Source organism: Chelmon rostratus, chromosome 13, assembly GCF_017976325.1.
Source record: "Chelmon rostratus isolate fCheRos1 chromosome 13, fCheRos1.pri, whole genome shotgun sequence".
Taxonomy (NCBI): domain Eukaryota; kingdom Metazoa; phylum Chordata; class Actinopteri; order Chaetodontiformes; family Chaetodontidae; genus Chelmon; species Chelmon rostratus.
In genome coordinates this window covers 27,455,106-27,477,255 of record NC_055670.1, presented here as the reverse complement: position 1 = coordinate 27,477,255, position 22,150 = coordinate 27,455,106, and the positions used below count along the sequence as shown (strand labels likewise).

General features: G+C 39.2%; 2 protein-coding genes across 2 annotated transcripts in view; both read right to left on the bottom strand.

Moving 5' to 3' along the window:
- arhgap15 (Rho GTPase activating protein 15) overlaps positions 1-5,146 on the bottom strand; it is a 29,014-nt gene extending 23,868 nt beyond the window's left edge. Inside the window, exons 1-4 of the mRNA XM_041950762.1 lie at positions 5,089-5,146; positions 3,234-3,408; positions 3,083-3,160; positions 2,524-2,664 (exon numbers count right to left, since the gene is read on the bottom strand). Coding sequence (XP_041806696.1) covers positions 2,524-2,664; positions 3,083-3,160; positions 3,234-3,408; positions 5,089-5,102 — 408 coding nt within the window. The 5' untranslated portion in view covers positions 5,103-5,146. The remainder of the gene's footprint in view (positions 1-2,523; positions 2,665-3,082; positions 3,161-3,233; positions 3,409-5,088) is intronic.
- A 6,950-nt stretch (positions 5,147-12,096) lies between these two features.
- The window catches only part of LOC121615730 (kinesin heavy chain-like), a 30,680-nt gene continuing 20,626 nt past the window's right edge, over positions 12,097-22,150 (bottom strand). The window contains exons 19-25 of the mRNA XM_041950098.1: positions 19,996-20,105; positions 19,575-19,676; positions 18,944-19,004; positions 18,789-18,860; positions 16,898-17,002; positions 12,562-12,778; positions 12,097-12,248 (exon numbers count right to left, since the gene is read on the bottom strand). Of these exons, the coding sequence (XP_041806032.1) occupies positions 12,097-12,248; positions 12,562-12,778; positions 16,898-17,002; positions 18,789-18,860; positions 18,944-19,004; positions 19,575-19,676; positions 19,996-20,105 (819 nt within the window). The remainder of the gene's footprint in view (positions 12,249-12,561; positions 12,779-16,897; positions 17,003-18,788; positions 18,861-18,943; positions 19,005-19,574; positions 19,677-19,995; positions 20,106-22,150) is intronic.

Sequence of the window (22,150 nt, the reverse complement as noted above, 5' to 3'; positions counted from 1 at the left end):
CAAACGCGATGGATCACAAACAGAATGTAATTGGAATATTCATAGATCTTAAAAAAGGTTTTGATACAATTAATCATAACATTCAATAAAATGGAACGTATGGGATCAGCACTGGGTGAGTAGTTACTCTAGCAACAGAAAACAGTTTGTGAAGTTGGGAGAATATTCTTCGTCATGCTTGTTTGCGGCATTCCTCAAGGGTCGGTACTGGGTCCAAAACTGTTTAACTGTTTCTTAATATAAATGTAATGTGTAAAGAGTCAAATATATCAGGACTGGTTTTGTTTGCACATGACAAAACATTTTTTGTTTTGGGAAACATTTGCAGGAGCTGCTGGAAATTATCACCACAGAAATGTGCAAACTAAAGGGGTGGTTTGATAGAACAAATTATCGCTAAACTTACGTAAAACAAAATTTCAGTTTTTTGGCAATTGCAATAGAAACACTCAAGTACAGACACAGATAGATGGTGTAGACATTGAAACAGTTCATCAAAACAAATTTCTTGGTGTAGTAATAGATGACAATAACATGTACAACACAAACTGTCAAGAAGCATTTCAGTATTGGGTCAGCCAGAACACCTTCTGGACCACAAATCACTCCACATTCTCTGCTGTCCATTGGTTCTATCATATTTAAATTACTGCCATTCATTAAGTTCTTCGAAAGATTCACCCTGTCCTTCTGCAAAACTAGTCACAGACCCACTTCTTGAACCTTTACAGTTTGCCTACAGAGTCAACCGCTCTATGGACGACGCTGTCAACCTCAGCTTTCACCACATGCTTCAGCACCTGTACATACGCAGCACTTTGTGTATGTCACAGCAGGTACCCCACCCCATTTGCGATTGGGTTATGAACTTCCTAACTAACAGGAAGCAACAGGTGTGGCTTGGAAGCCACTTGTCTACACCCCTCCCCATCACCAGTATTGGAGCTCCACAAGGTTGCATCCTCTCCCCAATTCTGTTCTCCCTGTACAACAGTGACTGCACCTCCAGCCACCATTCCATCAAGCTGGTCAGGTTTGCCGAAGACACCACAGACCTAGGCCTCATCAAGGACAATGATGAGTTGACCTATAGGAACACTGTGGCACAGTTGGCAGCATGTTCAGACAATAAGTGCAACGTCAGCAAAACACACATCCCCCACTACTCATCAACAACAGATGTAAAGGGGGTTGAGCCTGTTAAGTTTCTGGGTGCCACAATCACCACTCACACACTCATCGATTGTCATCAAGCAAGCTCACCAGAAGGTGTTCTTCCTCAGACCACTTCATGTGAACAGCAGGCAGCTCACAGGACAGTGCGATAGTAGGATAGTGACAGACCCATTACCCAGACATATTTTTTCTCTAAGACCATCACTCTCCCCAACAATCCATTCTAGTTCCCACCCTCATCTTCCAACTGCCAACACACATGGTAATCAATGCCCCCCAGCACACACACACACTGACAGTACATCCCCCTTCTATGAACTGTGCAACACGTGCAGTATTTGCCAGGACTGTTCCATTTCTGCAAATGTAGCATAATGTATCATATGTACTGCATTATTCCTGACTTACATACAAATGCCAAGCAGTTTGTGTAGCATAGTGTAGCATATTTTATTATTGCCTACTGTATATAAATCTTATTTTAACTTATCTTTTAATTTTTTACTTTCCTGTTCCCACCAAGTTAAATTCCTGTGTACATTGTACATTCGGCCAATAAAGCGATTCTGATTCTGATACCACATACAATGTCATTGAATCACTGTTTTATCTTCATACCTGCCAAAGGGTGATGGAAAACAAGTATGGACGAGGTGGACTACAGTTGTGTTTTATTACATCACATTTTTCAGTACTTGCCAACAGTAGATAACAACATCACACATAGTAATTTTTTATCCAAAGCCCATTTTTTCCACTCATGTGCCCATGCACCCACATACACACTCACACTATGATGGTAGTGAGCTACCACACAGGGTGCTGGTCTGATCGCCAGTAATTTGGGGTTCAGTGTTTATTGTCTTGACACTTCAACATGTAGACAGAAGGAGATGGGGATCAAATTGCCAATCCTCTGATCAGTGGACGTTAAGTGGAAGTTAAACAGCATAAAATGGACGGATGGATTAACCAATGAATCGTGATTAAGTTTTTGCTTAAATTGACCATTATGAGCTGATGAGGTTTCTAGCTACTGCCTCTTTAAAAACAGTGATACAGTAGAGACAGAGCAGACACAAAATAGAGATGAAGCAAGATAAAGTCATACAAATGGGAGTGAGTGAAGACATAACAGAAATGAGGAAAATGTCAAGAAAAGATAATTAAATAAATTGTATAATTTCAAGATCAGATTCTTGTTATAATATAAATAAAAGTACTTTCATACAAGACCAGTTCTTGATATTTCTATATAAGAGAGGTATTCACGAGATACAGTAGAGATAGGGATGTACTTAAAGTAGAAGATAAAGTAGAGATAAAAAAAATAAAGTCTTTTCATACCTGACTAGTTTCTTGTCTCTCTTTATAAAACAGTAGCTGGTCTGAGGTCAGCACGCTCCACATCAAAGTCCAGTTCTTCCTCTGCTTCTTACCGCTCTCTGAGATTTTAGCCATGTTCATGTGTTCACCTTTTAACTCGACCTGGACACACACACACACACACACACACACATTATTATAACATAAATAGAAAATAAATATGAAATTACATTTCATTTTGAAAGCAACAAATGTTCTTGCTTTTTCCATAATTTCTTGATGAAAAACATTTTAACTTCTGAAGAAGCTGGGTGAGGTTTCATTTTTTTAGACTGAATCTGTGATGTGTGTGATTAAAGGAAAGTGCAGTGAAGATAAATTTAAAATGTGTAAATCACGTGAATTATGCTCTTTTTATTTATAAAAACCAAAGTTGATCTATTTTGGAAACTAGTAGAAATAACGTCTCTGAATTAGCTTTGAGACAATTAAGGTTTTTAGGTCTCAGACGGGGAGTGGGCTAACAGGATGGAGATGGTTTCACAGTGAAGTATGGTGACATGTTGAGTCTTGTACACACCAGCGTTTCAAAAACGTCAGCTCCTCCTCCTGCGACCAAGACGTTATGCTGAGACTGATTCCTGCGATGCCGAGAGATCTACAAACAGAAAAAAACAATGAAAAACTGAACTGCAACCACTCTAGGATGGAGCTTCTTTGTGTCTACCTACAGGTTTCTGAGGGACGTCGGACTCCTGCAGTACCATGGACTTGGACTGACTGAGGCGGTCTCCAGAGCTCTGTGAGCTCTTGATGCGCATCTGCACAGCTCCCTGCACCACTGTGCTGCGCTGTGGAGGCTGAATCGGTGGCGGCTGCTTCGCAGCAGTCTGGAGGTTTGTGGTTCTGTGTGTTCACAAACACTTCACTCACTTGTATTGAAAGGAAACAGACAGGTGGCCGAAATAACAACATTTCTGACTCAATAAATATCTGTAATGCATATATACACACTTAGTATATGATGTATATAAAATATATCTATACACACTTACTCTGTGTGTTTAGACTACACACTTGTGCTGTAAAAAATACCATACAGATGTCTATAATTGTATTGTGCATGTATACATTAGTATATGTACTGTACATATATACAGTATATATGAAATACAAATATGTAGTGTACATATGGACTTTATATATATACATATATACAGAACACATATACCATATATAAATATGCACAGTGCACATTTGTGGTGCACGCACATATACACACACACGCATATATATACGCTTAAAAATATTCTATATCTGTATAGCATCCCTTTAATACTGACAGTAACAGTGAACAAGTACAACATCTAAGTTATTATTATTTGCTGTTTGCACCAGTACAGTTTGTAAACAGGTGCATAGACACAAGTTCATTATAGATGGAAGGTTATGAATAAAATGACAAATTAGGACTTAATAAAGTGACTTTTAATCTATTTTTCTGTTTCTCTGCCTCCAGGGATCAAATTAACCACCCACTCACCGACAAAATGTTCCCTCTTTTTTAATTGAAAGTATATGGGTGAACATTCAGTTAAGGTTGGAACCAGAGGAGTCTGAGGACTGTTTCTGATGTTTCCTTGTTTGGGTTCCTGTTTGCAGCTCTGATTGCTTCACTGTGGTTACACAACATGTCTTTCTGTCAGTCGACAACAAGGAAAAGCGTAGAGGCTAGAACAAGTTTTGAAGATTTAGTTTGAGGACAAGTCCTCCAGTTTAACAAGCGCATTCATTTTTGGTGTCTGTTAGTAAATGTTGGTTCAGAATTCATTCATACAGGCCGCAGAATTGCACAGAGACATAATGCTCACTGATATTTGTCAGCTGGTCCAGAGGAATAACTAAATAATGATACCAGTGAAGAAGAGGAGTGTTCTCGGTGCTCATGCAGGCTGCAGCAGTGACAGTGAGTTTAAAGAAAAGACTTAATTGCCATCACTCCTTCCGTTCTCACGGTGAATCCTTTTATAACTTTTATGATCAGTTTCATCATTTATTAAAGGATTCTGCTGCTGCTTTATAAAGTTTACCAGAGACCTGCTAAATGTTAGCCTAGCTTTCATCATTTATTAGAGAATTATACAACAGTGTAGCTGCAGTAACTTAAGCTTCAGTAACAGGAAACAAACTGAAACCCTCTATTACGGAAGCTGGAACTTAAGTCATGCATGAAGTCTTATTATCACCTCCGCACATGATGTGAACAACAGAATGTAAACTGTTGTCATCCCTACCCATTTGATGGAGCCTCAACTTTGACTCATGACATCTGCCTGTCTAAAAAATAAACAAGTGAAAATCAGCTATTTTGGTGATATCAATCAAGAAAAGTTAAGTCTGTTTATATTTCATCCATCACACATTGGTGAGTTCAGGCCTACAGAAAAGTAAATCCAACCAAACAAGTGTTACAGTCAGTAATGATGTGGTGAAACCAGATGCCAACACAAAGCAGTCACCAAGACAACAGAGATGAACAATGAAGTCAAAATGTTTGACCTAAGAGATCATTTAATATGCTCTTACCTTGTACCCGCCATCTGCGTGTGACTGATCGCAAAAGAAGAGATGCAGAGAGCCGAGGCCTGACTGTTAGAGGAAGTATGACTCATCACGTGGTTCCTTCAAACCAGCCATCTCTCGCACTACAACTGCTGTAACCACCACATTTCCTGAAAAAAAAAACTAACCTTATCCTCATAAAACCAGACATGAGCAGTTTGTCACGTCTGTCAGTGAACTCTACCAACATCTGCAGAGAGCTTGAGCAACTGTCTTTTATCTACTCACCGGTTTCAGAAACCTGCCACTCTCTGTGCTGATTAGAAATCCTTCCAAGACAAATCAATCAGAATTTAATTGTACAGCACTTTTCATACAAAGCAATGTGATACAAAGTGCTTTACATAATAAAACCACACAAAAAAAAGAAAACATTCCTTCCCGACACATCCATTCCCCACACACCACCCTGATCCACGCATAAACATTAGATGAATGTTATAAATACAGAGTTAATAAAAACAGGAAATAAGGAAACACAATATTTCATGAATCTGCAATGAGGAAATACCAGAGGTGTTAAATGTAAAAATTCTTAATAACCAACTTAAAAATATATATTTAGAAGATTTATAAAATAGATTAAAAAAAATCACTATAAATCAATCAATTGGCCAACCAATCAACATCAAGGAATCATTAGTTATCAGCTGAAGACTGAGATCAGCTGATTAATTGATTTCAGCCTGGTGTGCTCCTCCTTGGTTGGAACAAAAACCTGCAGCCACACGGCCCTTTATGGAATCAGTTTGACATGCCTGCTATGAATAATAATGATGTGAGTAAAACCAGAGATGAAAGATGAGGTATTAAAAGAAAAAACAAAGATAAAAAATAAGAGAATAGAATAATAAAACCACTAAGTGGAGATGTGATGAAGAAAAGTAAGACATAAAAAGTATTTTGTGAGGAGGGAAACAATGAAGATAATAAAAATAGAATTAAAAGGATAGACCACATAAAACAGGCTAAAACAAACAAATAAAGGACATAAAAATAAATACAATTCGTAAGGTTCAATGAAAAGCCAGATTAAAAAGGCAGATGTTCAATTTGTCTTTAAAAAAGCAGCACTCTCAGCTGACGTCAGGTCTTCTAGGAGGCTACGAGGACACAGTAATAAAAGGATGCCTCTGGGTTTCTCTTCGGACTTTTGGTATAATTAAATGGCCACTAACAGAGGACCTGAGGGTTCGAGGATGATTCACAGTAGCGTTGAAGCAGATGTGTTTGTGCTGATCTACAGAGCTTTTTTAATCCCTTTGAGCTCATTATTTATGTTATTTACCATGGATGAATAACATGCCAATATCTGAGTCATTTCTGATGTTCTCACAATGCATTTCTTTGCTTTTAATGTGACATGTAACACAGTCTGCATTAGACTTTTCATATGTCATTTTCACCATGAATGTCATAAAGGAATAAATGTCAGGTGGAGGTGGGGTGGTCATACAGTCATACAAACACAGGACTTTTACCCAGGAGACCACTGTTCATGTCCTGTGTGAAACTAAAAGACAACATTGACTTTTTCTGACTTATTTAACTTTTTTACGTATTTAACTTTAGTGATGTTCAGAAGTTACATCATGCACACAAGTTTACATATTTTAACTCAAACCATGGTATTTTTATATAAAAAAAGCAGACACTACTGACTAAATTACATATATGAATAATTCTACACTGTCTAATGAAAAATACTGATAATGACATTCATACCAGTGTCACGTTACACAGGTTATCGTTCAGCTCCTGCCCAAACTTGAACAGCCTGATTGATTTCAAAGTACACACAAAACAACTCACTCATCTTTTCACCTTTTTTTTTTTATTCACTTTTACTTTGCTCTGTTTACTTTGTTACTGCCCAGTTTTATTTTTAGTAAAAGTAATAAGAGCAGTCAGTAGAGTTACTGACATTGGCCATACAGATAGTTGACAACTTTTAAACATCCCTGAAGATAGCCCCCCCTGCTCGTACTCCCCAGTGACTTAAACATCCAGACAAACAGAAGTTCAAGTCTGACTTATTACTTTCTCATTCTCTCCTTCCCCCAGACTCACAAAAGTGGTAACCAACTAACCCTTATATTCACCAGGAACTGCTCTACCACCAACTTCTCTGTAACTCTGCATTATATCTCTAATTACTTCTTCAAATCCTACTCTTTTCACTCAAACCTCTCTTTTACTCATACCATACTTATCCTCCTCTCTCCAGGACCTGTCCTATGCCTCCCGACTCATTGACGCTCTCCTCTCTATCCTCTCACCTCTTGGCAGAACCACCCAACCCTTCAAGCTGTGGTTGTCTGACATAACCACACAACGGGCAGCTGAAAGAAAATGGTGGAAACTCAAGGCCCCTGATGGGCCTTGCCTAGCAATCTGTTTCTCCACCTCCCTTTTCGAAAAGCTCCATCCATGGATGAATGCACGTATTGTAAGCTGCTTTGGATAAAAGCACCAGCCAAATTAATGTAAAAAAGTCGACAATTATGATGTATAAAGTCATTTACTGTTATATCCTGATGTGTATCAAGATTCAAATATTTAATGAAGGAACCTGCCAGAGACTGAAGATGTCATGCCCTCTGGCTCCGCCTAGTGGCAGTTCCTCTCCCTCCCCTCTTTTCTTTCTTTCAGCTGATCTACAATCAACCCAACTCTCTCCAGCGGCAGCAGGGAGTTGTCCTCCAGTATTCATTCAGCCTCCCATAAAAGAGACAGCAGACCACTACTCAGCGCCGGATCGTAGAATATCAGCAGTTAGTTGACCCTGGCTTACTCGGCTTAAACCTGTTGTTGCTCATTGTGCCTGGCTAATTGTTTTTCTCTGCTCTGCTCAGCTTCGACTCTCTCCGCTGCCTGTTGCCACTCCGGACCTGCATTGTCCCAGATGCTCACCCCTCCTGGAAAAGACCCTTGGCATTCATCTCCCTCCATCTGCTGCACCTGCCCGGACATACTTACCTCCATCTCTCAGACCTGCCACGCTGCCTCACCACCCACCTTCTTCCCTCTGTATTCTCACGAAGTCCGTAAGCCTCAGTCTCTTGCCTGACCCGAAATAAGTGCTTTTGTTATTTAAAGAAACCCAGGTTAGTTAGTCTTGTGTTTTGTTGTTAGTTCTGTTAGTCAGGTCAGTATTTTCTACTTTGTGTTAATTTCTGTTTGTCCTCTCGTGGGCACTTAAGAGTTATAGTTTCCCAGCTCACCTCTGACTTAATCTGTTGTACCTGGAAGACTCATTTGTTGTTGAATAAACACTTTTGTTGTACGCTCTGTCTGCCGTGTCGTCGTCTGCACTTGAACCTCTGAATAAACATTCATTCTACTGATGGCTGCAGGTGTTTCACAATAAAAAAAATCTTACAACCGGTGTTAGTCATGTTATAGGTGAGTGACCTGTTAGTCACAGGTGAAAGAAATCAGAGGCCACAGGAGCAAATAAAATCAGTGCTTTTATTTTGGAAAGATTAATACCTCTTCTTATGAAACTATGTCCTCAGGAATCACCCTGCAGTTTAAACCCAGTTTTGATGAAAACCTTAGAAAGAACTGTGGTTCAGCAGCTCACTGAATCTGTTCATACCAACAATACCATACCATACCATTCGTACCGGTGTTAAGATTTAAGAAATGTTTTAGATTTGAACATAACATTCATCCAATCGTGTAAACGGTTCATGATTCTGGACAAGTAAAATTTGTGTGCCAGTGTCAACGAAAAAATGTTTCCCAGTGCATCATTACATTCGTTCACCAGTGTTCACAGGTAATAAATGTTTCATGGCAGGGTACAAGATTCATCCATCAGAGTCAACAGTTAATGTTTCACAACGCGGCATGAGATTTGTTTAGCAGTGTCAACAGTTAATAAATGTTTCACACTGTGTGCTGTACGATATGTTCACCGGTGTCAACAGTAAATGTTTTATAATGCAGTGAAAGAACATCTTTCATTTCTGTGTCTTATTGAAATTCTTTCCATGTTAATATGCACATTCCTCTGCAGATGAACATGAACACTTGTTCTGTCATTGCATGTACAACACAAACACACTACAAAGTGACTGTACCATATTCCGATCTTTCTGTATTTATTAGTCAATAAACTCATTGGTAAATGTAATCCGCCTTGAGTGTCAGCGATTAATAAATGTTTCGCAATGAGCCGTACGATTTGTTCACCTGTGTTAAGAGAGTTGGGTCTGTACCTGCCCTAAGTGTCCTGAGACAACTTCGGTTGTGATTTGGTGCTACATAAATAAAACTTACTTCAATTGAATTGATTTAAAATGTAACAAACGCTTCATGATGAAACCTAACATTCGTCCACTAGTGTCAACATTATTAAATGTTTTAGGATGCGCTGTAAGATTCATTTACCAATGTCAACAGTTAAGAAATGTTTCATGACAAGCCATAAGATTAAAATAATGCACTGCTCAGTCCTTTTTCTGGTCTTTTTTGTCCTTGTTGAGCTATGTTTTTTTTTTTCTATGCAGGTACATTGAGTACAATGTTTGAGTACAATGTTTAAACTGGAATTCCTCGTATGTGTACACATACTTAGGCCAATAAGGCCAATTCTGATGATGTGCTGCACGACTCGTTCTCTAGTGCCAATAATTAATGTTTCACGGTTCTCTCTAAGATTGACTGGTGTCAACAGTTTCACAACGCTCTGTAAAACTAATTTACACATCAAGGGTGAAATGTTTCATAATGCTCTGGAGGATTTCTTCCCACATGTAAACAGGCAATAAGTGTTTTGTAATGTGCCGTAAGGAGTTGTTCATATGAGTCAACAGTCAATACATCTGTAATAACACTGTAAAACTTACGAGTACAAATATCCTTATATCTCTATACTACTGACAATGTGTTTTAAACCATTTATTTATAGTTTATCCACTGTTTTTTAAATGCTTGGGAAGGGGATGGAGTTAAAGTTATTATCATGAACACACACACGCAGCTAGCAAGATGTCACTGCCTGTAATGAATACATTCGTGTTTTAGCTTTAAAATGTCAGCAGTGATTAATAATAATACATATGTTTGTGATGATCAGTCAGTTCAAAAGTCTCTTCTCTCAGTTTTTATCCTATTTTATCCTATTTAGCGACTTACACAATGGTGAAGTAAGCAGGTTTATGGCCTGACAACTATTCCCAACAGTTGTTTTAGGATTCAGTCAACATACTGCATAATACACAACAACTACAACACAGTTTAATAATACCAAAAGCCCACAGACAGACCAACACTGTGGTTCAACCAAAAAGTCTTAAAGATGCTCAGACACATAATGTTCATGATGCTTTCAGACAAATCCAGTTACAACAGCTTACAATGACACACTGCAGCAGGTCAACATTGTTTTACACTGTTGAAATATTACACAGATAGAAACACTGAGCTGATGAATACTGTCCCGACAAAGTAAAAAAAAAATCTATGAAATTGATAAAACTGCTCTGAAATACATACAAATAAAAATAATCTGCCAATGTTATAAAACTTTGTGACCAGAAAAAGGAAAAAAAATGGTAAAAAATTATTCAGTAACTATATAATGTCTGCCAAGACATTTTTTTTGACTTACCGTACCTATTTTTCATTTGTTTTTATTTCTTAATTCATTTTAAGATGTTATCAGAAATATTTAGTGTAAAGTCCAAATATGTTGTTAGACTTGGTATACGACAGTCTTAGGGCCTCTGATGGGAAAGTGAAAATGTTACAAGGAGAAAAAAAATCAGTCCATAGTATTTCTGACTATGATATTATCACTTGAGTTTAAAATTAACTTATTTTTCTAACTTCTGACAAGTCTCAACATTTTACTCTTAAAACAGGTTTTAATTTGCAAACAGTGGACAGACAGTAATGCGTTATCATGAGTTCTTCATGATGATTTTATCATTCCCAAGGGTTCATGTATGTAATTTCCAGGTGAGAAACAGTTTTAAGATTAACTGTGCAAAACAATGGAAAACATACTTTTATCTTTAGTGTGACATATTACTAAAAGACTGATGTAAACAATCATTAGAACACAGCAGTTACAACATGATGTAGACGAATTGTGTCATTCTATACAGCTTTTACTGATATGTGAAGGAAATATTATTATACTGTATGTTCTACATATATGGGTAAAAACCTCTAAGTTTAGAAAAATTTAGAATTAAATTCAGTCCACTAAAGTAAATGTTGAGCGGACCATGATTTTGGCCTAAAAATCTGGAATGTTGACCCAGTATCTCATAATTTTGATTATCGTGTAGTACGTATCTATTTGTATTATTCCTTACTTCATTAGTTTATGAACATTTGGATTTCCATAACAAGACATGGGTCATCATTTTAGCAAGAAAACAGACACGTTGGTCTACTTTAGTCTATGATCATCCAACTTCTGTTAACTTCATAGTCAAACCCCAACTTATCGAACTCGTAATTTAACTCACTATTAAACTTGCTTAACTACTAAACTGCTCATTAAACTCATTATTGAATACATTAAATTCTGAGTGAATTCATTTGGTCTAGCAAACAGAGCACCAGAGCTGACAGATTTTCTGCCTGAAAAAGACAAGACAGAGTCAGAAAGTTGAACAAGCTCAGAGAAGGAAATAAAGCACTTGCTGACTGTTGAGATGGAATGACTGTTAAAGTGTAAAGTAGTAGAAACAAGGAATCTGGTTCCAGTAAAGGCAGAGTGGTGAGAGCATGGGAGTTCAGAAATCGAAAGAGCCACAAAAAAGGAAACCGATCCGGAATTGTCCGATACCTGTGAACAAAGAAAGTGAAAAACCTTTTGATGCAGACTGACAAACAAAAGTGATCACCAAATTCTATTGTGGTAGCTGAGCGTGAAGATGCAGTTGTTGTAGCTGATATGTCTGCTGTGGTTGACATAGTTGTTGTGTTGTGGTTGTGACTCACCTTAGCCTACTTGCTCTGGCTCTGATGGAGTTGTTGTTGCTGTGTTTGCTGCCGGGAGGAGTGATGACGTGGACTGGATGTCGCCCCCCCTCCTCGGATGGATGGCCTGACAGACGGAGAGGAGGATGGGTGCTGATGTCCAGCTCTGATAGGCTTTGCTACAAGAGACAGGTGACATGTGAATCAGATGTTGGCTTCTTCAAACATGATCCAATACAGAGGATCAAAACAACTCATAGGGTGAGCTCCTGAACTTCCTCCACCACCACCATCAAGACAAAAATTTACAATAAAAACTAATAAGCTGATTTTCCTGAAAATGTCTGATTTTATTTGTGCTCCTCAGAGGATGAACCCTTGACATTTTAATGAACTGTCATGTAGCGCTCCCCTCAGGACAAACCCTCCTTCTATTAAGATTTGACTCTTTATGTTTTGTTTGTTTTTGTGGGCTGTAGCGATGTTCCTCACCTATCTGAGCAGAGTGTCCTCTCCTGGTGACATTCTTAGACCGGACAGCCTCTTTGATGCGGTCCACTTCCTGTTGATAGCGTTTGCGGTCCTTCACAGCCGACTCCTTAGCATCTCTCAAGGCAGCCTCCAGTGCTTTCACTCGCTCTACGGTGGCTCGCAGACGCTTCTCCAGCTTGGGCAGCTCACAGCGAAGGTCAGCATTGTCCCGCACCAGCTGAAGAACAAAGGGTTGAATTTATTGGAAAAATCTCTGAGAAGCAGCGTAAACGTAATACAGATGGGACTTACTGACAAGGAAGATTGTGGTCGAGAATCAGTTCTCAAAAGCACGCAAACTATCATATATACACACATATATAGAAAATAGAAAATATCTAGTGAGCGGCAGTTCTGTGGGTGAAAATGCTTTGTTGATGCCAGAGGTCATAGGAGAATGGCCAGACTGGTTCAAGCTGATAGAAAGTCAACAGTAACTCAAATAACCACTCGTTACAACCGAGGTATGCAGAAGAGCATCTCTGAACGCACAACATGTCCAACCTTGAGGCAAATGGGACCAAACGCGTGCCCCTCCTGTCAGCTAAGAACAGGAAACTGAGGCTACAATTCAGTCATGACAGCCCACATCATCCCAAAGTATTTTGGTTGCAAAGATAGTAATTACATTCTGGGGAGACAGATGGGTCCCACTACAGCTCATCAATACATCTAACAAGTCTGTGGTATTAAGGCAGAATGCAAAGCTGCAACCGTAGCACTTGAGGACATGGATGTTGTCGAGTGCTCAGAGGTTCTCTTTGCTAGCTACGCTCAATCAGCCGTGGCTTTTGAACACTTGGAGTCCTCACTGATTCACAGTGTCGTCCTGGATTTCACCCGTCCCTTCATGCTGTAGACTGATGCATCCCTGGATGCCACAAAGCCACAAAGGCCACAAATTCACAGTCTGGACTGATGACAACCTGTTGACTCATATCGTGACAAAGCCGAAACTAGACTGTTGTGAGCAACGCTCTGTAGCCAAGTTGGCAAGTTACAACTTCGATATCAACTATGTCCCTGGTCAGCAAAACATTATGGCTGATGCCCTGAGCCGTGTGCCATCTGTCAAGGAGAGTGTTGGCCACAGGCTGCTCGCTGAACCCTATGCAAGATGTGTCAAATTCATCTGTCCAGAATGCCTTCCAGTGGTCACAAGAAACCCTCTACAGTGAGTGCCAATACCCAGTCCACTGCAAATGCATACTTGTAAGGGAGGATGTGTCTGCTGTGCTACAGTCGCACATTGAATGGGATGCTGGTCCGAGGGCCCATGCTGTTGTGTTGTTGAAGTGTTGCAATATCTGCCTCAGTTGGTTCCACCTGGACATGACCCCTTGCCTGCCTACTCTAAAAAGGACCTCCGTGACAGCCAGTGGTAGGACAGAGCTGTCTCTCGTGTTCTGTACTATGTTGAGAGACGTCGGATGCCCTCTAGGACAGAAAGGTTTAGGGAGTCTGTCTCGGTGACAAAATATTTAAAGTACTGGGATAGGCTAACTGTGTGCAATGGTGTGCTATACAGGACTTCAAGAGACCAGAAAATGTAGACAAAGTGCTTCCAATTGTCCCTGACTCACTCAGTACTGAGGTTCTGCATGAAGTGCACGATGGAGCGGGACATCAGGATCAGTTCAGGAGCCTCAGCAGTGAGCATGTTCATCATTGTCAGTCGTGCATTGTCAGTAAGACCATCGAGCCTGAGGGAAGGGCTCTCTTGGAGACCATAACATCAACCAGGCCACTAGAGCTGGTATGTATTGACTTTTGGTCTGCCAAAGACTCCAGAAACAAGTCTGTCGATGTCTTGGTGATAACGGACCATTTCACAAGAATGGCACAAGCGTTTCCATGTAAAGACCAGACAGCTAAGCAGGTAGTGAGGGTTCTCCGGGACAGGCATTTCTGTGTCTTCGGCTTTCCTTAAAGGATTCACAGTGATGAAGGGGCTAACTTTGAGAGTCAGCTAATAAGTGAGCTTCTCAGGGTCTCGGGAGTAAGAAAATCACACACAACCCCCTACCATCCGATGGCTAACGGGAGTGTGGAACGATTCAATTGGACCTTGGGTGGCATGATCCGTACATTGTCCCCTGAAGAGAAAGCTGACTGGTGGCAACGCTTGCAGACACTGACCTTTATGTATAACAGTGCAGCCCATGACCCAACGGGTTATCCCCCCTTTTACCTCGTTTGGTCGAGTCCCCCGCCTACCTGTTGATGTCCTCTCTCATACTGTCCTTCAAGACTCCGCAGTGACGAACTATGACAAGTATGTTGAATGTCTTGCCAGTGATGTGAAGGAGGCGATGGTGATTGCTCAGGGCCATGCTTCGAAAGAACGGAAGAGACACACTCAGTTGTACAACAGGAAAGTAAAAGGATCCAACAGTGCTCTTGGTCAAAAGGCAGTAAAGAAGAAGGGTAAGAAGAAGCTGGCTGACCGGGGGGAATCAACCATGTGCAGTCCATCATCTGGTGGACATTATCCCAGAGACGCACACATACAGGATCTGCAACACAGTTGCTGGACAGGAGAAGGTGATCCACAGGAACCTGCTCATGCAGGCCAATATCCTCCCTGTGGAGGCCACATGTGACATGTCCGACCCTGCCTGCTGCAGAATCCTGAGCCTCAGGAACTGATGATGTCAGAGAGGATGAAGAGATCTTGGTTCGAAGAGTTAGAAGTCAGATATATTTTCCTGAAATCATCTGATAACTTTCTAGTTTTTGATCCTTCAACTTGGCCTCAGGAAATGCAAGACCTCCACCATTTTTTCATCACAGTGATGTGCACCATTCTTCAGAAATAGAAGGCCACCTCGCAACCTGACAGAGAGAACTGTGAGAGAACAGATGCTCTTTAAGCCAACAGGAAAACCCTTTGCAGCATCAAGATTGTTACTCAACAAGATGGTTAAACTGTCTCTTTTGCTGCCTTTGAGCAGTGCAGCATGTGAGAGGAGATTGTCACATCTGAACAGAATAAAAAGTCCATATTCTTGTCTGTCACAGACTCACCTCTCTGCCCTGGTCCACCTTCACTTGTCAAAGAAGACCACAGAGATATCTGACACAAAGCCAGCTGTTGACCTGTGGACAGAGATAGCTCACCCGAGGTTCAACCAGGGACTAGGAGGTGCATCTTCATCATCTACTATGCAGGAAGCTGAAGAGGAGGACAGTGAGGACGACTACGAGGAAGGCAGTGAGGAAGATTGTGTTTATTAAGAGCACGCTATGTATAAGCTGACAAGAAATACCATCTCCTGGTACTCACCAGAGTTCCTGACTAAAATAATTATGTGCACCCCCGCTAATGGCCATTGTTAGCCAGAACTTCTATGTTGTTATAAAATATTCAACTTAGCTCTGTGACTAAGTTTTAATTTGATTTTAAAGTAGTTCATTTATTCTAGTGTCGAAATCCTTTCTTTACACAATCCACCAAGATAAGATAAGATATACTTTTATTGATATACAACTCCATGTCCTCAACAGGAGTCATCAGCTGCTGAGAGATGTCTTCTCACCTGACCTGTTAGCATGATATCATGGCCTGCAATCTGTTAGCTTTAGCCTCATTCTCTTCGCATGATATCATGTATGTAAGCATCAAGTGCATATTTAAGACACTTGTTTTTGTTCTATAAAAAGTCAGCTGAAAAAACAAAAGAGTCAGAGTGAAACAGAGCTTCAACAAACTCCTGGAGCAAATGTTTCTTTCACGTGCCTCCAGAAATAAAAGTTCCGTTTAGTTTTTCCATAGACGTTGTTAACTAACTCACAGTTAGAGCTGTTTGAGTCTTGGCTCAACATGAAACTCCTAGTTAAATCATCAGTTAGTGTTAGAAAATATTTGCTTATTTGATAAAAAGTCAAAAGCACAAGAAGCTTGTGGTCAATTAAGACTCCCAAGGTGCATTTCTGCAAGAAATGTCCAATCACTGACCCTTCTGCTAATTCTGCATGCAAAGGTTAAAGAACAAGATGTTGAGAAAAGTGGAAACACCTGAAACTTCAATTTCTGTGTCAGTTTGGATGAAATGGATGAATGAAAACTGTTATTATGATGGCATGTTTTGTTCTCAACTACAAAGATGAACTGGTATGAATTCACTGCAGCTCTGATTCACGCCTCTCTGTGACAAAACACATTTTCTGTGTGGTATGATAAATCTCCCACCGCTATCATTGTAAACTGTATATGTGAACAGATTAGCAACACTGACCAGGGTGGGTGTGTCTTAGTGAACAGGTTTGAATATTTCCCAGTGGTGTAATCACTGACCTGTTTGTGGACCTTGCTGAGCTGCTCCAGGTTATTTTCTAAGAAGATGATCCTCTGTCTCTGAGCCAGACTGCCACCAGCCTCGTCACAGTCGTTCTCTGAACTCTGTTTGAAGAAGAAACTAGAAAACCTCAGCGCTGATGTTCAGGTTTATCACTGAACACACACACTGACATCAATGCAAAATCTCACCTTCACAAAGAAACAAAATGATCGTTGAAACACACAGGATGGGGACTCACTGTCCTATTTCCCAGCATCAACACAAATCCACTTTAAAGAATAAAAGCATCAAAGTCACCTTTTGGATGTTTGTTCTGAAGCTAAATATTTTTTACTTTTTTAACCATCTGATGAAGATTTGAAGACAACATTCTCTGTGAAGTTATGTAGATTTTGTTATTATTGGATTTAACATTAATGAAGTCTTGGACAGTATTTATTTCTCACATCAAGACAAACTGCTGACTCGTGTTATTATCAGAACATTTATGTGGCATGTGTGGGACCTCTTAAAACTTGTGTTTAGACTGTTATTGGTTTATATTATTACACCTGCTGTGTGTTTTTCTCATTACAGATATTAATGCAACTTTTTTTTTACTACATATATACTTCACATATATTTGACTGTGTTATACTGTTTATTTTCTACCATATGGTATTCTTCTTCTTAAGGCAATATTTTTATACTCTTTTTTGTCTATAATGTCCATACACATGATTTACATGGTTGATTTTTATTTGGTATCTTTTTTTATTGTCTGCTTGTTCTGTTGTTTTTATTCGTGCTGTCTGTAACAATGAAACTTGCCCTGCGTGGGATCAATAAAGTTTTTCTCATCTTATCTTAACAAGCTGGGAGTGAGAACAGGTTGAAGAAGGCCAGAATGAAAAGAAAGATGGGCTGTTTGTTGCTCAAAAATACTCTGTGAGAACAGTTAAGGACTTTTAGAGAAAAAAAAAAAAAAACCCTTTATTACCTGTAGTAATGTTCCCAGAGAGAGTGCTACTTTTGTTGTTTATGGGATGTTTAAGGAACCCTCATAGTTAGCTATTGGATTTTGTATGACAGCTATATGAGAGGTATATTCAAAGAATATATCTTTGAGGGGGAGATGTGATAAATGGAATTTCCTACAGCAATGATGCCTTTAAGGCATCATTGCAGATATCACAACACTTTGCATGGGATGTCACAGGATTTTGGTAAAAAATCTAAGGAAGGACTAGTGTTTTTTTTCCTGTGCTGACAATGTGCGAGTAGTTCATTAAATGCCACTGAGTGTTCTGAGTGTTCACCTTCGTTAGATGTCAAGCAGACTTTACACATTGATTCTTCTTTTCATGACTAACATGTCCAGAGTTTTACTCAACTGAAAATAAAAAGGATGAAGTTGACTAAATATGACTAAAAATAAAAGATTTACTTTTGATATCAGGACTAAGACTAATTCTAAAAATTGCAGATACAATTACTACTGAAAATATGGAAAACTAAACTCTCACCCCTTGTAAAAACTCTGGAGTCTCTGGTTAACAGTCAGCCACAGCAGTCAGGATTTAGACCACAACATAGTCCTCAATCTTAGACTCTAGACTTGTCTTAAATGATCTCAGAAACAGCACTATTTGTTCACCTTTCCATACTGCTGAACACAAAATGAATGGGGGTGTTTTGGTTTGAATGGTGTGGACTGGACTTAGTCATCATTTACTTTCACAGATTTTGTGATGGCTGCTAAAAACAATCTGGTTGTTCAGATTGGATCAGTTAAACTCAGGCACTGAAATCCATGATGATAAACTGAAATTTGAGCTTTGTGGCTAAAGATCAGTCAGTCCGCTTCCGTCCGGACTGATCAGACAGACGGTCTGGTGGAACTCTTACATTCTTGACTCGAGTGCCGATGTCCTCGATGAAGACTTTACGAAGGTTGTTTAGCATCTGAAGCTCTTTGGCCTGTTGGGTCAAACATAACTCAGCTGATTGGTCACTGCTGAAGATAAAGATCACATGTGAAAGTAAAAAAAAAATCCATATACCACAGTCTCCTCCAGACCCTTCAGGTCCTCTTTGGCTTGTTCTCTCTTCTCATTCAGGAAACTGAATCAAACAGAATCAGGTTAATTAAAAAAACTGACAATATCATCATTACTATCACTATTAAACTATAACAAATGAAGAAAATCTGAATCTTGATTTAATAAAACACTCAGACAGATGAGGAGAAACTGTGACTGAGTGTTTGTCTGATGAAGTATCCGATGTAAACGAGTTGACAAATTTATCTATCACATTTATCTAAAATTTGTTTCCATCCACTCCTGTCGTATGAATGTGAGTTTATTGGTTGATGGAGATAAACAGCTGATGGGGCTAATTCTACAGTTGATACCATTAAACCATTGCAGAAGAGAAGGACACAATGAGATGACATCATTAAAAGAGCTCCAGTCAAAGGTCAAACGATGTAAAACCATGCGGAAGACGTGATGGAAGTCAGACATTTCTGACTTTTACCTCTCAGCCAACACAAATACTTTTTTAATTTACACTGTTTCCAGTCAGCAATTCAATGTAATTAATTTTGAGTGTGGTACATGTCAGGGTGTTTGTGTAAAAGCAGCAGAGATGACTGTTGAATCTATGGTGAGCACAGAGGCGCACACTTACAGCAGTTTCTGGAGTTTCTGGTCTTTGTTGTGATCCTCAGCTCTCAGTTTGTCCAAGTCTGACTGAAGCTTCCTGTTCTCCAGCTGCATGGCCTGATTCACACTAGAAAAACATTTATACATACACCACATTAACTTATGCTCCTTACTGCCACATGTGTACAGCTGTACACTCAAAATGTCACAAAAGTTTAGGTCCGTCACAGTCACAGGGAAAAACTGAACAATATCTTTACTTTCTGAGACCTAAAAAAATCAAATGACTAATATGCAGTTAAAAAGGAACAGTGAACACTAAACCATAATGCCATGCCAAAATTAATGAATAAAGAGATAACATTAGTCCTAATGATTAAAAATTACACAGAGCAGCTACAAACAAACCTTCAGTTAGTAATCAGTTACTACAATCAATAACGTACTCTTTGAGTTGGTCAACATTTCTCTGCTTCTGCTCAATCTCATCTCGAAGGCGACTCAGCTGTTTGTGATGAACCTCTCGGTGGTTCTCCATCTGTTCCTCCAGAGTTCTCTACAGAACACACAGTGGGAACATTCCAGATCGCTTTAGCTCTCTAAAACTTCAGTTCTCCAATCTGCTTCAATTACATACAGCCACAACACTTTAGCTTATTTCATTTGCCTACAACAGTGCAATTAAATTACATTTCAATCATATAGCACCTAATCACAACAAAAGTTGTGTCAGGACACTTTCCAGATACAAACCATAGTCTTTAATGTACAGTGACCCAGCAAGCCCCCCCATGAGCCTTACCTAAGTGTAAGCTTTATGAAAAAGGACATTTTCTTCTTTAAGTTAAAATAAAACGCTAAGGTTTAAATGAATAATAAAAAAGGTTATTTTGTACATTTAATTTTTCCTTTAACAAAACTTAAAAACACAATATACAGTATATGAATCGATCAATATATTTAAGTCCATGAATGTTTTGATTAATTTGCCCTAAATCTAAAACCTGTAACCCTATAAAATATTGAATCATACCAAACTAAACCTTAATAAACACCTTAAACTCAAACAATAAATATTTCACATTCATATAGAAATTCGGGGGAAACTCGTAAAAGCCCTTAGAATCTACTTGAGTATCTAGTAGAGACAGTCTATGTGGGATTGAGTCAAAATAAACTGCAGTTATTTCCTTGGTGTTTCCCTCTGTGTCTCTGTCTCTGATTTGATATTTCCACGATCCTTGTCTGAATTGGAATTCAGATAATGGATTGAACTCAAGTGTATCACTCCCACGTTTTATATTTCATTTGCTTTCTGTTTCACTGTTTAGCTACAAATCTGTGTTATTTGTTGGTGTGAAACAACTTTTCTATGAGCCTGATCCTGATCTGTTATTTCCCACATTAAATTCTATTCGGGATACAAATAACACTTTTTACATCATTTATCTTGACTTCCGTTCAGTCACATGAAAGCTGAAGGGTGTTGGGTTCGATACATAATTTTAATTTCCCTGAACATTTAGTCCAATAAATGATTTCCAGTGTTCAAACGACACCATAATCACCATGAATTCATGTTCAGAATGCCTTTAAACATGGATGGAAATAATGAAATCATGATCAATAATATTAACAACTGCTTCCTGTGCCTCTGAGCAGGATGCAGTACACAGTATAAATACAGAATGCATCTAAGGTTTTTCCAAAGGGCAACTGGACTTGTTTGTAGACATTTCACCTCTCGTCCAAAAGGCTTCTTCAGTTCCACATCTGCAGAATGCAGGTTATTCTTGATGTGCAGGTCTTTGTTAACATGTAACAGGATACAGAGAGAAAACACTGCGACTCTGACTGATAACAGTGTGTCTTAATTGTTATTAACACAGTGCACATCAGCCTTTCAGTATTTCAACCCCGGCTCTTCCAGTGCCAGATAGTGGCAAGAAATGACCAGCAGCCACCACAACACACAGTCCAACACAAGGTCTAAAGTCAAAGCTAACATTACTGCAAACCATTGAAACTGAGATATTGTGGTTTTAGATGACTAATATTAGTTAACCTTAGCTTGCTTGCTAACGCAGACAAACTGTTAGCTAGCTAAGGTAGCAAAGTACTGTGTTGAGTGGATAACATCAGGTAATCCATTCACACCTCCAGGGCTAATCTGGCTAGTAAATGAACTACCTTGCTGTTTGCAAGTGACTAACATTACGAAACAACTAATGCCAGACCCACGCAGTGTGCTAAGTTACAGTTAGTTGGCTAACCTTTGCTTGCTTACTTCCTACTGTTATAACTACCAAAAAACTATTTGAGTTGATATTGGTAAATATTAGTATTAATAAGGTATTATCTAATTTAATGTAATCTAATCTGTTAGTTGGCTATCTTGGCAAATTATTTCACCAGCTAACATGATCCATGATACCAACTTATGTATTATTTCAAATGGTGTTAATTATAGCCAACAATTAATTATGTTATGGTAGAAAGTGAAGGCCAATTACAATTGCTTTTTACAAGCCACATAGATCAGCATTTAGTATTCATATCAGCGTTCAGTCACTCTTTTAGCCAATGCCAACATACCGGATG